The 16,393-nt window shown below is 39.8% G+C and overlaps 1 protein-coding gene and 1 long non-coding RNA gene across 2 annotated transcripts in view; both read right to left on the bottom strand.

Moving 5' to 3' along the window:
* LOC109202267 (uncharacterized) overlaps positions 1–16,393 on the bottom strand; it is a 712,495-nt gene that overhangs the window by 17,574 nt on the left and 678,528 nt on the right. The window contains exons 6-10 of the long non-coding RNA XR_003220127.1: positions 5,975–6,021; positions 5,551–5,695; positions 5,377–5,453; positions 5,062–5,152; positions 4,712–4,924 (exon numbers count right to left, since the gene is read on the bottom strand). This is a non-coding gene — a long non-coding RNA (uncharacterized LOC109202267). The remainder of the gene's footprint in view (positions 1–4,711; positions 4,925–5,061; positions 5,153–5,376; positions 5,454–5,550; positions 5,696–5,974; positions 6,022–16,393) is intronic.
* Positions 1,111–2,979, bottom strand: LOC112846910 (trichohyalin-like). The gene has a single exon (XM_025907258.1). It carries the CDS (start codon positions 2,777–2,779, stop codon positions 1,574–1,576), a length of 1,206 nt encoding a protein of 401 aa, XP_025763043.1. The 5' UTR covers positions 2,780–2,979; the 3' UTR covers positions 1,111–1,573.

The raw sequence follows: 16,393 nt of genomic DNA, 5'->3' as shown, positions 1-16,393 counted from the left end.
AAGTCCAGACCTCAACCTGACTGAAATGCTGTGTATAAAGGAATGCTTGCAAATGTCAATGAATTGAAGTTATTGCTGCTGACTGAAGGTTCTGTAAAATTCCTCAATCATAGAATGATTACGATATTGAACTAAAACAAATGCCTGAATCCTAAATTGTGGATATCCTATTATGGTGATCTAAAATGTAACACTAAATGTGATTAAAACACTAAAACACTGGACTCCTGGGCTGAACGACCGTGAGAATCACCAACCCGAGGAAAACACACAATACATGAGTCCATGACAAAGACAATTCATTCTTGAATGAAGACATTGTTCAGACACATTTAAAATGCAGCCAATTGTGTTTATTATTAAATTATTGAGGAAATAGAGGGGGGGGGGGGTTAAGAAGAGGGTATTAAATTAAAGGGATAGAAAAGAGGAAAGAGAGGACAGAAAACCCCAACAATCCCCTCTGAGCAAGCACTAGGTGCGACAGTGGATAGGAAAAACTCCCTTTAAAGGAAGAAACCTATGACAGAACCAGGCTCTAGAGGGGCAGTCAACTGTCGGGACTGGTTGGGGGTGAGGGTGAAAGAGAGAGAGAGGGGAGGGAGATGGGACAGTGTTTTTGCACTTCAAGAGGGTAAATTAAAGGGATAGAAAAGAGGAAAGAGATAGAGGACAGAAAACCCAACAATCCCCTCTGAGCAAGCACTAGGTGCGACAGTGGATAGGAAAAACTCCCTTTAAAGGAAGAAACCTATGACAGAACCAGGCTCTAGAGGGGGCAGTCAACTGTCGGGACTGGTTGGGGGGTGAGGGTGAAAGAGAGAGAGAGGGGAGGGAGATGGGACAGGTGTTAGGGGTTAAAGGAAATAGGGGAGGGAGAGGTGTCAGGTGGGAAAGGGAGGGGACAGGATTGGAGAGGTGAAAATTACGATGGAACAGAGGTGGAGGAAGACGAGGTGACATCAGCAGCAGAAAACGTAGAAACGTAGAAAAAGCAGGAGTGTCCCTCCTCCAGAAGAAACGGAAGCGTTTTTTCTTCTTTTCCAGGAGCTTTCCACGAGCACTTTTTTCTCTAGGATGAGGGTTCTTAACTCATCGATCATTTGTGTATTTTCCTTCTCAAGTTTCCTGCATGTTTTCTCCACTTCTTCTAATTTGGCTTGTTTTTCTTCCAGCCTTTCTTTCAGTTCGTTACATTTTGCCTCCTGCATTAGCTTTGCCTTGTGCATCTCTGTATAACACTGTTCTAATTTGTTGTGCGTGTCTTCTAGCTGCTGACTTCTCTCGATTTGTTGAAGTGTACACTGCAGGTCTTTGTTTGTTTTCTCTAGTTGCTGCTTTAACATCTGCACCTCAGTGTTTTTGCACTTCAAGTTGTTGGAACGTTCCTCAAGTTCTGTGTTTTTTCTCAGCATGTCATTGAGCTTACTCTGCATGTCTGAGCATTGTTTTTGCAGTGTTTTCTTTTCCCTCTCCAGTTCAGTTGTTTTGTTGTTCATTTTGTTATAACGTTCTTGCAGTTTTTGGTTTTTCCTCTCAAAGTCCTGGAGAGTTTGTTTTTCTCCTTTCTGCTTTATTTCCCGTTGTTCTTTGTCTTGAAGCAGCTCTTGATATTCTGCAGTGTTTCATCAAGCTTTACCTGCTGCGCTCCGTATTTTTCCTGCATGCCTTGGAGTTGGCACTGCATGTCTCTCTGCTTTATGTCCAGCTTTTCTTTCTCTTCAAGGATTTCTTTATTTTTTTGCAGAGCTTCATCAAGCATTACTTGCAAACCTTTGTTGTGTTTCTTGATGTTCTGAAGCTCGCAATCCAGATCTTTCTCTTTCATGTCTTGCTGTTCTTTCTCTTGTTTGAAATCCTTATTTCTTTGCACTGTTTTATCGAGCTTTATTTTCAGCGCTGTGTATTTTTCCTCCACGTCTTCAAGCTTGCAGTCCATTTCTTTCTGTTTAATTTCTTGTTGCTTTTTTTCTTGAAGCAACTCTTTATTCTTGTTCAGTGTTTTATCATGCCTTGCCTGAAGCGCTTTGTACTTTTCCTCCATGCCTTGGAGTTTGCGCTGCTTTACGTCCATTTGCTCTTTTTCTTGGAGGAGTTCTTTATTTTTTTGCAGAGCTTCATCGAGCTTTATTTGCAAGCCTTTGTTGTGTTTCTCCATGTCCTGAAGCTTGCAATCCGTATCTTCCTGTTTCATGGTCTGTTGCCCTTTCTTTTGAAGAAACTCAACCCTTCCTTTCAGCACTTTGTGATTTATCTCTGTGCCTTGGAGTTTTATGACCAGTTGTTTCTTCTCTTGGAGGATTTCTTTATTTTTTTGCAAAGCTTCGTCAAGCTTTACTTGCAACTCCTGAATCTTTTTGTCCTTGTCCTGCTCGTTTTTCTTCTGTTGGAGGACTTCTTCTGTTGGTTTTTCTTGAGCTTTATTAAGCTTTGCTTGGAGCTCAAAGATCCTTCCGCGCATGTCTAGGACTTCCATTTCTTTCTCCTTTTGAATATCTTCCTTTTCAACAAGCTGGCTGAACAATCTATGTACTTCAGCAGTCCTTCTCTCATATTCTTCTCTCAGCAACATAATCTCCGCTCGTTGTTCAAAAAAACTTTGCCAGACGTAATAGATGTACTCTGGCTGGGGCGGGTGTCGCGTATTGTGATTCTCCCTGAGATTTTTCTCATCCATTTCTTCCAAGCACATCTTCTGTACTTGAATATTGTCCTCTTGATCGCAAAGAGGAGCGCTGGGCTTTACTATTTCTCTTTTGTTGTGTTTTTTCGGAGACATGTTAGAATCTGTAAACAGTGAACAGTGACTCTGAAAAGGATCCAAAAAGGCTTCTCTGGCGAGCGTTTGAATGCTGCAAACGTAAATGCTGCGAATAACAGACTAAAAGTTGTTGTGTCTCACTCCTATTTAAGGGTTTTTAGGATCAAAGGATCAAAGGATCAAAGTGGTGGTAAGATTCTAAATGTGGGTGATGTCAAAACTCTGGAAGCCATTGAGGTTGTCACATGACATTTGTGGGAGGGCATTTTTACCTGGACAAATTATCAATAAAGTTTCAATCTCTGTAACAATGATGACAGTATAATTGTTATTGTTCAGCAGAACAACAAACAATTATATTGACAATTATATGTGTCCAGTATGTTGGCTGATTTTCTTTTACTTTTTGCATTTGAAAATAAAAGTTGTCCTGATTTTAACACCATTACAAGAAGTGTTGTTAATTATTCATTTTGAATCATAATCAGGTTACCACAAATTGTTATTCTTAGTACTGCATACTTGCAGTGAAGAAGTTGTCCTAACAGTCATCTTAAGTAAACTGCATTCAATTTTTCTGGAGGCAATGAGTTTGCATAGTTTTTTTGAGTTCTGGGAACTACTTAGATTTTACAGTGCAGTAGTTTGAACATTTGTAATAACATTTCTGCAAACTGGAACAAACTTCTCCTTTTCTAGAACTGTTGCTAACACTTATGACATGAAAATGAATCGAGATGGAGTGATAAATGTTATTTTTCTTGTTTTGTTTATATCTAAAGTTTAAAAACAAAAATAGAAACTGTTACCTGGACTGCCTCAGCCCAGGTGATGTAATATTAGCAGACAGAGGGTTTGATGTTGCAGAATCTTTGGAGCTGTACCATGCTGAACTGAAGAGCCCAGCTTTCACCAAAGGGAAGAACTAACTGGCCCCTAGATTGCCCAATCAAATCTCTTAATGCCATCAGCCCTCCCCTTCCTTCACTGTGCGCTCACCTTGTAGAAAAGAGTTGAGTGTGGAAGAAATGGCAAAAATGTGGAGCTGAAAAGCTAAGAGAGAAAAAGAAATTATAAATAAATCAACGTGTCAAATTAACTGACATGTTAGCTGTTGCAGCTCCTGCTGCATTTTATGTATCTATATTGTGTCTTTTTCATAATAAATAATAAAAAACATGATTTATCCTCACTGTATGAACATTCTTGGAGTCCTTGAAGTCTCGTCATGGTGAAGTTACTCATGTGATGCAATGTTGTTATAATGGTCCAGCTGGTGTGTAGCTATCATATTAGAGTTCTCTTTCTTCTTCTGATTTTATAACATTTTTTGGTGATGGTGTCACATTTACAGTGGTTGCAACACTTGCACCTAAAGTGCCACCATAGTAACCACTGCATAAATGCAACACACTTGTTTTCTAACAGGAATCTGCAATCAGCCATTCCTTAAACTAAATCCTAACTTTGTCATTGAGCAAATTAAAAGAACAAAATCATGTTTGAACATAAACTGAGTATTTGCATGGACATGCTCAAATTCAAAGTCATCTTTTTGTCAAAAAAACATATGGACAGGTCATACACAAGAATTTGTAATTGCAACGCTCCCACGGCCCTCGGTGTACACTGAACAACATAAACATAAAAAGATACAAATAAAATAAAAGTCTTATATACTATACATTACAATAAAATCTTATATAAACGACAGTATCCAACACAATCCAGGGTCAGAGGGCCCGGTGGCGCCAGTGTTCGGCAGCCTCGCCTCTGTCAGTGCGCCCCAGGGTGGCTGAGGCTACAATGTAGCTTGCCATCACCAGTGTGTGAATGTGTGTGTGAATGGATGGATGTAAAGCGCTTTGGGGTCCTTAGGGACTAATAAAGCACTATACAAATACAGGCCATTTACCATTTACAATCCAGCTGTTTGATGGGAGAAATCACCTGTTTTTCATAGAACAGCAGGTAAGCTGTTCTCTGCCGCTGCTCATCATTGACGAACTCATCATCGTATGTTAGTCAGCAGTGTGTGACGTGGTCTCTTAGCATGGCTCCCTGGCTACCACCGTGACCTGCTGGGGTACACGGCCTGGAAACTGGTTCATCTCTCTCATTGACTTCAGGACAACGCGGCTCATCATCTAAGGTCACCTTTTTCTTTGAGGAACACATCACCAGTTAGTTCAACCAAAATGGATGACATAATGAGAATTTGAGTGTCAATCCTAACATTCAGACTCCACATGTTCCTATAACATCTGTTCACGTGTCACACTCGGCTCTGTAGAACGTACCGTGCAGAAAAACAGCAGCGAGTTGGGAGGGCAGGAAACCTCTGTCTGGACACCAACGTCCTTGACTTCACATTTTTCAGTGCTGATGGTACTGTTATAGAAAGACACAAACAGTGCAATCACAGTGATGAAATTACAGGAGAAGAAACACAAAGCAATCAATCAGCTTTAAATAGGAACACAGTAAAAGGACCAAAACATCCTCAGACTGGCTGACGGGGTTAACACTGGACAAAACACAAAAGATTCTCCTTCATGATCCAAGAAGGAAGGAGTACCAGCAGAACTTGTTCAGACAGTAAAATAATATCGTACCTCTGTTGGGGTTCAGAAGGTGGCACGACCGTGTCTTCTGCCTTGTCTTCATTTTTGGGAAAAACCTTTGACTTTTTCTGCCAGTTACAAATAAATCCAGTTAAAAACAAATGATGCACAAATTCCTGCACCGTTTGTTTGTTCAGAGCTTATTCTCTGCAGTGGTAAACTCACCTCACAAAAAAGCCATCTGCGCCACCAGGAAGCCTTCTTTGATTTGTTCGTCTGAGCCTCAGCTGGAGGTGAGACTGGTGCAGAAGAGGTGGCTGGAGTGTCAGGGGCCACATGTTCATCTGTGAGATCCTTTCGTGCACTCACACTGGAAAGATAACAGAGAAGATCAGTCTGCTGTAATGCACTCAAACTGCCCTCAGTGCCACAAGAAAGTCAGCTAAACCGACTGCATGAAGCTGTGGACTCCACAGAGGGAACAAATCTACAACTTACACAGTAAAAACTGATTCAGCTCAAATATTCAGACAAATATTTACTTTCAAATGAGAAAACTGTGCATGCATGTTTACATGTGTATTTATAAATGTATACATAAACATAATTTTAAACATAGTAAAAATGTGACAGAGAGCAAAGATCGTACTTTTTCAGTGGGTCCTCTCCAACACCCACAGTATCCTCCTTTATTATCTGTTTCAAATAAATCAAACAGCATGTGATTTAATAAGAACTGCTGCACAAAAACAGCATTTTTTTTAAATATTAAAAAAACATGACAAATCAGGCTGTGCCTTTCTTCTTCTTAGAGTCCAGCAAAACATGTTTGCACTTTTGTTGTTTGAGCAAATAATCCGTAGAACTTGTAAAGGTTTTACAAAACACTTCGCCTTCTCTCTGCAATCTCCAACTCCGGTTTGCAAAAGTCTGAAAGTGTGTGAACTTACAGTCCTCAAAATGTGACACCTACAGAATGTGTTTGAGTTAGCAGGTAACAAACATAAACATGGTTACCATAGTGATAATAATAAACTTTATAATGTGTTGCTAACATTTTGGTTGTTGTGATGATTCAAATTTGTTCAGTAAACCTCATCAACATGAACATGTGTTGACATTGGCATATATTTGGATCTCATCAGTAGCGGTTTTAGATACGGGCGACACGGGCGGTTGCCCGGGGCGGCATCGTGATGGGGGGCGGCATCACGGGCATCGGCAAAAAAAAAAAAAATAAAATAAAAAAAATGCTCGTACTCATGCTGCCCCGATGGCAGCCAGCGCATATTGGGAATGTCATAGGCACCGATCGGTTTTCTATCGCCCATTTGCTGGGAGTAAGGGCGCCCTCCGTTTGCGAGGTGCGCCTGCTGCTTGCGGCACAGGGAGGAGAGGGCGGGGCGGCGGGGGATTCTCTGGCTGGCTGGAGCAGCATCTAATAACCAACTCGCAAAATAAAACAAAATAAAAACAAAACAACAAACACGAAAACACCGGACATTATGATACAGACTTATAATTTGCACCGATGTTTTTTCGAAATTCTATACACGAAAACTGAGCGCGAGAGCGAGAGCCCTCGGTGCGCCTGCGCGCTGCTGAAGTCAAAGTAAACTTTATTGTCATCTCCGCTACATACAGTCCAGTATATAGAGAGACGAGACGACGAGGCTCCAGTTACAGCAGTGCAAATAAACGAACAATAAATATAGTAGAGTAAGAAAATAAATATACACTTTAGGACTCGGGGTAAAGGGATCAATAACAATTTAAAATTTATAATTTACAGTTTGATGATTTAAAGTCTCACACATAACCCGTCGAAAGGGGAGGGAGACCTGCTGCTTCCAAATAGAGCACATTTCATTCATAATGTTGTAAATCCAAGCCCATTATGTATTCATGATTTGAATCCTGGGTTGTGTGAAATCCCAGAAATACACCCTAGACAAAGTTAATCTGTGAACTAAGGTGTAGGTCTATTAGGTTATGTCGTGGTGATCCTCTGGTTGAGGGATGGGTGTTCATACTGGAGTGCAAAATTAAAACCAATGGAAGATGGACAAGAAAAGTTCAAAGCCATCAGGTGCTCAGTTTAGAAAAAAGAGAAAAGAAGAGGAGAAGAAACGAACAAATGATACAGGTAAACAGATGTGTCATTGGATAATGGCAGGTCATCCTGAAACAATCAGAATCACAATACTTTATTAATCCCTAAGGAAATAATGTGGGTTACAGTTGCCCCAAGAAGAAATGGTAAAAATAGTAACAGTAACAGACTAAACTCCAAACAATACATTATGTTACAGATTTTAATATTAATTAGTCATTGTCAATTGTTGATTTGTCCTGTTCTCATTGTATGACGAATTATGATGGCTGTTTGGTAGCCGTTTGCAAACTATGCATACTCTCTCTCTCTCTTCATATGTGTGTGTGGACAACAGTTTTATGTTAATCTACAATCCTTAACATGTTTTGTGTTCGCCCAGGGCGCCAGAGGGAGTGTTCGCCCAGGGCGCCAAACAGGCTAGGACCGCCACTGCTTATTCTAGGATGTTTTCGCTTTCATTTGCAGTATCATTTGTTATCTGTTTGTTAGGTGTACTTTGCATAACTGTCATTCTGTCCTTTTTGTTTCTAGTGCTGCAGCGCGTGCATGGCTGGCCTCTGGCCACAGGCTTGGTGGATATACTGGGAGTTCTCTCACTATTTGCATTAACATAATTTGTTAGTATGTTCATTTAGTGTGGTGTTTGTGGTAGCTTTCATAGTTTGTTTGCTAATAGAATACTCCTAGTGTCCCAGGAGAGGTTGGTTTGCTCCCAGCAGCTGAAGTTATGACTGTCCTCTTATGCTTCTTCCTTTTTTTCATAGTTTCAGTAAATCTTAATCAAGTTGTGGAGCCTGACCTACACTGACTCTTATGGCCTCTTAACTGAAGCCTCTATATCCTTTTACTTAAACAGTAACATAAAGTCAGCTATTTTGTCTACAAACAGGAAACAAAAGAGAGAAGTCTGTTAACCACATATCCTCACAAACTGACTAAAATCCATCCATTTATTCATTCTCTTCTTTGTGACTAATTCAGGGTAGCCGGGGGAGGCTGGAGCCTGTCCCAGCTGACTAAAATCCCAATTAATATGCTGCTGCACCAACAAACTACTCACACTGTTTGACAAGCAAACAGTTGCAAGGCAATAAGATTTATTGCAAAGGAGCGTTGGTACAACAAAGAAATAATCAACTAAACACAAGCTATGTGTAGTAAAAAGTGTACGGGACCTTAGGACCTGCTGCTTAACGTCAGCGAGACCGCTACAGGAGACTGCACGGTGGAGGACACACCCCATTTGAATTGAGGGGGACAGACATGGAAAGAGTTCGTTGCTTCTGCTTCCTGGGGGGTGAACATCAGTGGGGATCTGAGCTAGTCACATCACATGGATGTGATCATAAAAGCAGCAAGACAGTGGCCCTTCCTTCTCCAACAGCTGACTCCAAAATACTATCCAACTTCTCTTGATGGACCATCGAGACTATTCTGTCTGGCTGTATCACAACCTGGTATGGTTGTAACGTTCTGGACCACAAATCTCTATGGAGGGTTCAGAGGGTAAACATCAGCACAACATATCACCAGGTCTGACCTATCAGCCATCCAGGACCTCTACAGACAGCACTGTAGGAGGAAGGCCCAGTGGATCCTCTCTGATCCAAGCCACCCTAACCAAACGACACTCTTCACTGTCAGCCAGGCGGTACAGGAGCATCCAGACCCGCATCAGCAGGTTCAGGGACAGCTTCTACCCACAAGCTATCAGGCTACTGAACTGCTGAAACACCAAACAGCTTGCACAGAATAGTTTGCACATGACATTTTGCATCATTGTACACACTGCACATGTATCACATCATTACTTCTCCACAACACCCACTATAGTTTCTTTTAGTAATGTATTAACAAATGGCCAAAGAAGCAACCACATTACACCAGTGCTTACAGCCCGTCACTGGCAAGTTTTAGAATTGGTTTTAAGATTTTATTGCTAGGTTTTAAAGCCAAACAGTCTGGTTCCTGTCTATATTTGTGAGATGTGGATTCCATATGAGCCTGGCTGCTGCTTGAGATCTACTAGCATGTCCCTGTTAATGGTCCCAAAGACTCCTTTAGTCATTAAATGTGAATGAGCCTTTGCAGTCCAGGTCCAAGACACTGGACTGTCCGGCCTGGGTATTTTAGGTGTGCAAATTTTGTGAGTTCTTTCAAATTTCTTCTTCTCTTTCTTCTCGACATATATGAATTGTTTGCCTTTTTATCACTGCTAATACCCTTTTCAGTTTGAGTGTTTTTTAATTTTCGTTGTTCTTATTTTTAACTACAACAGTTTTAGTTAAAATAATATATCTAAACAGATAATAATATATGTTTTATGTTTTAAAAAAACGTTTTACATTTGTTTTAAAAAGTGCTTCATAAATAAAGCAGATAAAGCAAAGTTAATCTGGTTGGACTGTCACACACACTGTCCCAGGACTCCAGATAATCTAAAATGTATTATTTAGTTATATGACTGAGCATCACCAAATCACGCAAACGTGTGTAGGAGGAATAATCATGGAAACAAGAAGGTTTCTCTCTCTCTCTCTGACTGTGGTGATGAACAACAAGGAAAGGATTACGTCTTCAGACAATAAAATGATTAATGTAGGTATCTGCCTTACAATATAAAGCCTAAAGGCGACTGCTGTTGTGATTTTGCGCAAAATAAATTGAATTGATTTCCTGGTAGCTTCGTAAAAGCAAGTCACCATCACCATTTAATTTGAAACACCGGAGACTTTTTTATAAGCTGCTTTGTTTTGTTGAAACTCACTTGATCCTGTTCTTTGCATCCGTAAAAGTTAATTTTAAAACAAAACACTAGGACCAAATTTATTAACGGTCGCCAGCGCAAAATCCTTTCTTCTAGTCAAAAAGCTACCCGGATATATTGAAAAGGGTCAGTATCGGTTATACAACTAAAAGACTTAAATACTTGTATTGTAACAGCTGGCCTGATCGCGTATGTGTGTTTATAGTATTTTACCTTTCACAGCACAATATGTGAAAACATTTAAACGAATCATACAAACGCGATTGATTACTGAAATTTAAGAGAAAACGCAAAAAACAAATATCAAATAAAGAACGTCTTTGCTTGTGGGATTTGTGATAGTTGGGAATTTCTTGGGAATGAGATTATGCTTTTTCTTTTCAGAATGAGTGCGTAACTGTGACGAGTGAATGGCTCAAAATTGTGAGCACAGTGGTGAAAGTTTGGCACTGTCCTGTATCTTCCCTGAGTCATCATCCTGCATGTTTGGAAACCTAATCTCTTTCTGCTCCTCATTAATCATATATTAAAAAAGGTGAGGAAAACTGAGGTCAGAGCACTCCCCCCAAACATGTATTGCCAATGTTTATGAAAATGTAGCTATCAACGTGCATGTGTTAGTGTGTCAAAATAATGTCTAATCAGCATCTACAGAATGCAGGGGGGGAAAAACGGGAGCGCAGCGCGCTTTTAGGCGTGTGGCACAGTGGCAGCCTCATTTTCATGTGGACGGGTCGGAATCTGACGGTTAAAAAATGTCCGGGCTTCTTCCATACATGGCAGAGGTCAGCTGTTCCACGGATTTCAGGTTTATAAGGTTGATAGTTCCTAGTAATGCAGCTCCCCTCTGGATAAATCCTGGATTCCAGCCTCAGTCTTCAGGACTCCACACACATTTTCCAGCAGTTTCAGAGAAATATCGAAACAGTACCGATTTTTCTTCGACCTCCTCACGTTTTGTTTTAAATGGCTGTTTTCAGAGTGTGAAAGCTGCGCTTACTCTGTATTATTATAATAATAAATCTGGCCTTAAATATTATTATGACAGGCATGTCCACTTAGTTTATGTTATTTGGTTTTCTTGCATGGAAAATTCTTAAAGTGACGATGAATTGAAACCGATTAACTTACTGTTAATATTTTAGTTCCTCACTTGAAAACGAAAATGTGCCGCTCCCGCGTGGTCCCATAAGGTCTTTTCAAAGTAAAAGTCGTCTTGAGCGTCACACATGGATCTGAGTCACATAAATAAATAAAATACCTAGTTGACCTCGTAGCTGTGATACAAACCTTGTATAATGACGTACTTATACAGTTATGATCACAAACAGTGAATGGAAAGGAATGAATTTAAAATTCTGGCAGTGGGCTGGAACATGACCTGAGTGACGTGTCGCCGTATATAGACGAACTTCGCAGCAGTAGTTTCGCGTTAAGGGGTTCAGGTCAGACCCCTTCCTCTAAAACGCGTTGGCTCTGGAACAGATCCAGTCCCTTTGTGTATCCGGTAAGTCTGATTATTTAAACATATAAACTGCCGTTGTTCTTGTCAGGATCAGCTATCTGACTGCGTGTCTGTCTGCGATGTTGGCTTCAAACCGAAAATAAAACAGACCCCTGAGTGCGATGTCAGTGAGGTTATTTTTTTAAGCTACGGTTGTTTGTTTTTAGCCTTCCAGTGACACTGTAACATTAGTTTGTTTCTCCGTCCTTTTTCTCTACTAATAAAGTCCACCAGTACCCAGAGCCACAGCCGTTGAACAATGATTTTTTTTTTAACTAATAGGTAAATATTTTATCAGAAACAATTTCCTGTAACTAGAAGTAATGTCTTATAATGCCTAAAGTGTAATCCACCTACAGTGCCTCTGAAGTGTCCCCAGAGGCACTAACTTTGATAAACTATGTTCCCCTACAAACCTGCTGGATGATTGGCTGGATGGTATGACTTAATAATTCAGCTTCTTGTAGTCATGTAGCAAACTCTATCCAAGAACAGTTATACTAGTTTAACTATATGATTGGAAATTATTGCATAGTTGGAATTACTGAAAACTGTGCTATGTTAGGAGGGGAAAGCAAGTGTGGTTGGCACACTGTTATTCCCCAGGTCCCTAATGGGTGTTGCCAGAAAGGGAAAAAATGAGAATTTAGATTAAATTCAGATTGCATTTAATTTGGTGAACAATAAACCCAACATTTTCTGTTTATTGTTTTTTTAAAAAATAATTATTTCTTTGTTTCTTTTCCAGGTTGAAAGCTGTTTACATACATTTTAAGCTGCCATTTCTGTCATGAATGACATAAAAATCATCCTATATGTAATCGGGTTTATCGTGTCAATCCTTTGCTGTCTGTGTAAATACCTGTGCAAAAGCCCCGACAATGAAAATTGTAAGTACTCCACAACTGCTACTTTCATTTGTTTGTTTGTCTGTTTGTGCGTGTGTGTGTGTGTGTGTGTGTGTGTGTGTGTGTGTGTGTGTGTTGGTGTCTGTGTGTATGAGTGGGTGGGTCAGTGGGTGTGGAAGGAGCGGGAGGAGTGTGTGGCAGGGAGGGAACAGTTAAGCCTTGATGATATACTTTTGTGTTCACTATTGTGGACAGTTTTTTATTTTGTTTTGACTGTTTGTTTTTAATTCAGTTAAGCTTCTCTTATTCTGAGTCTATTTTCTTTTTTCGAAAAGCATGTTGATTAATGTGTCATAGTATATGTATTTTTATATATATATTGTTAGTTTTACAAGTTCACAAAGTAATTTCAATTAGTTTTAAGTTTTGTTTTACTTAACAAAAATGCTTTTGACACATCTACTTTTAATTATTAGTTCTGCTTTAGTTAACTACATGAGGACTCAGAGACCAACTCCCCCGAGGGCTGTTGTTTTATGATGTTTTTATTACAACATGCAGCATTGTTAAAATAGGCATTTAGTGTAGTATATAAATCTTTTTGTGTCATTTAATGTTATATTGAAAAAATATGTTTAAAAAAATAGATAAAATTGTGGATAATATGAAGTTCTTACTGGTTTTCACTTTGACTGATTTCACCAACATTAAATCAGATCAAGCTGCTATTGGTATCTACCATTACACAACATCGAAAACTGTGGACACTAGACTACTAACAAACAGACAGACAGAACTGATTACATACTCTCTCCCTTTGGAGGAACAAAATTATAACCTTGGATTACATCATTATAAAGCCAGTTATGATGAAATGTAACATTGCTGAGATGCTGTTTCAATTAGAAAAACACAATTTTCTGCGCATCTTCTCCTAGAGATCAAAAAGACTACTAAGACAATGACATGATAATCATCAGTCACTGACACCAAGTTTGATATGTATGAATGTGTAATGTGTAAAAACAAGCATACATGTAAAAAAAAATCATCCCCCCTAAAACATTCACATCTGGGTTTTTATGTTTTGTTTATTGTATCTTTGTTCCAGATGAATACTAATTTAACAACACATCCATATCTCCTGCACGTGGTAGGATTGTGATTTGACACTACTTTGCACAGCTGCTACACCTGCATCTGCTGCACCTGATCAACTGAATGTTAGATGAGTTTAGGTCAACCAGGTAGTTCATCTGTTAGTCAAAATAAAAAATAAAACATTTTCCATATACCATCTAAGTAGACTAATATTAGTCACTCTGTTTATTGTGAAAGAACTGCATATTACTGGTACGTGACAGTCGACTGGCAGCAGGAACAGCAGGAACTGCTATTCGATGCACCATGTCCGACAAAACGTGTCAAACACTCAAAAAAAAGTGATACTGGATTTTGCCTCCTATCTATGTGATACAATATGCACATTTTGTACCCGTGACCTTGTTGTGCACTTCCACTTATTAATATATCGACAGCTTGTAGGCAAGTGAAGGTGACGATGTCGCCGCACATTTGTAGGTCACCTGCTCTCAGCCGCCATGAAACGTGGTTTCCAGTGCATGTCTGGTTTTCAGTAAGTTGAAGTATTTGCCTTTGTAGTTTTTAAATCAGAACATAAAGACTGATGGCCCACCCACCACATGACTTTACAAGGAACACAAGGGTTGAGACACAGAGTAGAAACTAATGTGTCAAAATCGCAGCATCATACAGAGCCTTTGGAAAGTCTTCTGAGTTGTGAAGTTTCTCATTTGATTTTATATTGAGGTGAATATAGAGAGCAAAAACAAACAAACAAAAACAGCATCTATGCATTTCAATGTTGAAACATAAATATTGGTGGTAAAGGGAGGATGCTGGACAGACTTGGTGTGGCCAAATGATGGTGTGCAGGGAATATCTGGCAGATCAGGGATATCTTTGATTTCTAACAACAGCATTCCAATTGAGGTTCTCCTGACAAGTACAGGCAGGTTAAGTGGAGTGCAGTTCTGGCAGCAGCTGAAGCAAAAACCCAGGTCATGGTCCTCGGTCTTTGACCCAGTTTTTGAGTTTATTATGGTCTTGTGAATCATTCTTTTGGATAAGAGATTTTCTTGTTCTATATTGGTTTAGTAGTAGTAGTTTTATATCAGTTAATCTTGAGTTTTGTTTCTCTAGTGCATCTGAGTTTGTTATTGATAGTTCCTGGTTCTTAGTTTTGTTATGTTAGTTCCCTTTAGTGTCTAGTCTGTTCCTGGTCTCATATCGGTCTTGTCATCAGCGACTCCTGTTCTAGTCTGTTTAGTTTCCATGTTTCGTTATCCTTTGTTTTCCTGATCATGTTCCCATGTCTCTCTGGTCTCTCTGTCCTCCCATGTTAATTCATCTGTGGTCAAGTTCACGTGTCTCAGTCTAGAGCTAAGTGTGTGCTGTTTCCTGTTTTATTTTGATAGTCTCCTGCCTCGCGTGTATTATATTCAGTTTTTTACTTCCCTTGTCTCCCTAGTCAGTGATTAGTGTCAGCTGTGTACCCACCTGGGGCCTGTCCCGTCATGATCCTGTGTGTATATCGTCTCAGTCTTCCTCTGTTCCTTATCACGTTCTCCCTCATAGTGTCCAGGTTTGTGATACATACTTCAGTAACATTTTTAGACTCTTCTAAGAACTGATGGAATTAAACTGGTTAAATACCTGCCAAAGTAACTTTTTTGTTGCCCTCACTATTCATTTTACATTCCTAGAAAATGGACCAATCTCACAGGTGTAAACATACTGTGGGGTGTGTTTGCCCATAGTTTCTGCTGTTTCCTTTCTGAATTTTCCTGTAAATGACTTGTGGTGAGTACAAAGAAAACGCAGATCTGCCTCTGAGCAGCAGACATTTAGGTTTGTGTTCTTGTTTCCTGGCTGTGACCTGCCCCACTGTTAAACTGTTGCTGGGCATTTTTCAAGACAACATGTGAGAATTAATTTCAGTCTACATTTATGCGCAAAGGTTCTCCATCAGTGGACACGTCTATTCAACAATCTTCTGAAATAAACCTCAGATAGTAGAGTGTGCAATAAATCTCAGATCCAGAGCTTAACTACATGTAATCAGTTTGTCTTTGTATTGTGTGAAATGTTGGGTTCATAAGTAACTAATAGGCCTCACACGTTACTGTTGTTGGTACCTTGAACCTGTTTGTTAACTAGACAATGCCACATAAATTTTCTTCACAGGAAGTGGTTTTGATGACTACCACTCTGTTAACACCTTCTCTTCCCACAGTTCTTTTTCTTCCGTTCCATTTTCAACTGTACTCACACAGTGAAGTCACACAGTGGAAAAAAAAACAAACCCCGTAAACCTCTATATTTAATAGAGGAAATGACATCATATTTATTAAATTGAGAGGATGACAATGTGTGAAAATCAGTTCAGAACAAAATAAAAAAGTAGTTTAACATTCATGAAATGGTAAACGGTCTTCTATCATCACTGTTTGTATACGTGTTGGATATTTCTTAAGTGTAACTAATTAAGCAGTTTGAAGCCTTTTTCATGTAAAACATCCAAAGCTATAGATACCTCATGAATACAACATTTTTGTTGCTTGTTTGCTTACAGCTGTGATGGCTACCGCTGACCACACCACTTCTCAGCAGTACACTCAGCAACCGACTGCAGCACCTGGGCCCTCTCAGTCCCACCAGAGAGCGTCCTACCAGCCAGCACCAGCTCAGCCCGATGACCCAGCTGAGCTCATGACCACATCACCCGGCCATGAACAGCCATTCCTAAGACC

Source organism: Oreochromis niloticus, linkage group LG5 (assembly GCF_001858045.2).
Source record: "Oreochromis niloticus isolate F11D_XX linkage group LG5, O_niloticus_UMD_NMBU, whole genome shotgun sequence".
Taxonomy (NCBI): Eukaryota; Metazoa; Chordata; class Actinopteri; order Cichliformes; family Cichlidae; genus Oreochromis; species Oreochromis niloticus.
Note: the sequence above shows the minus strand (reverse complement) of the source record. Positions and strands in the feature narration are given on the sequence as shown.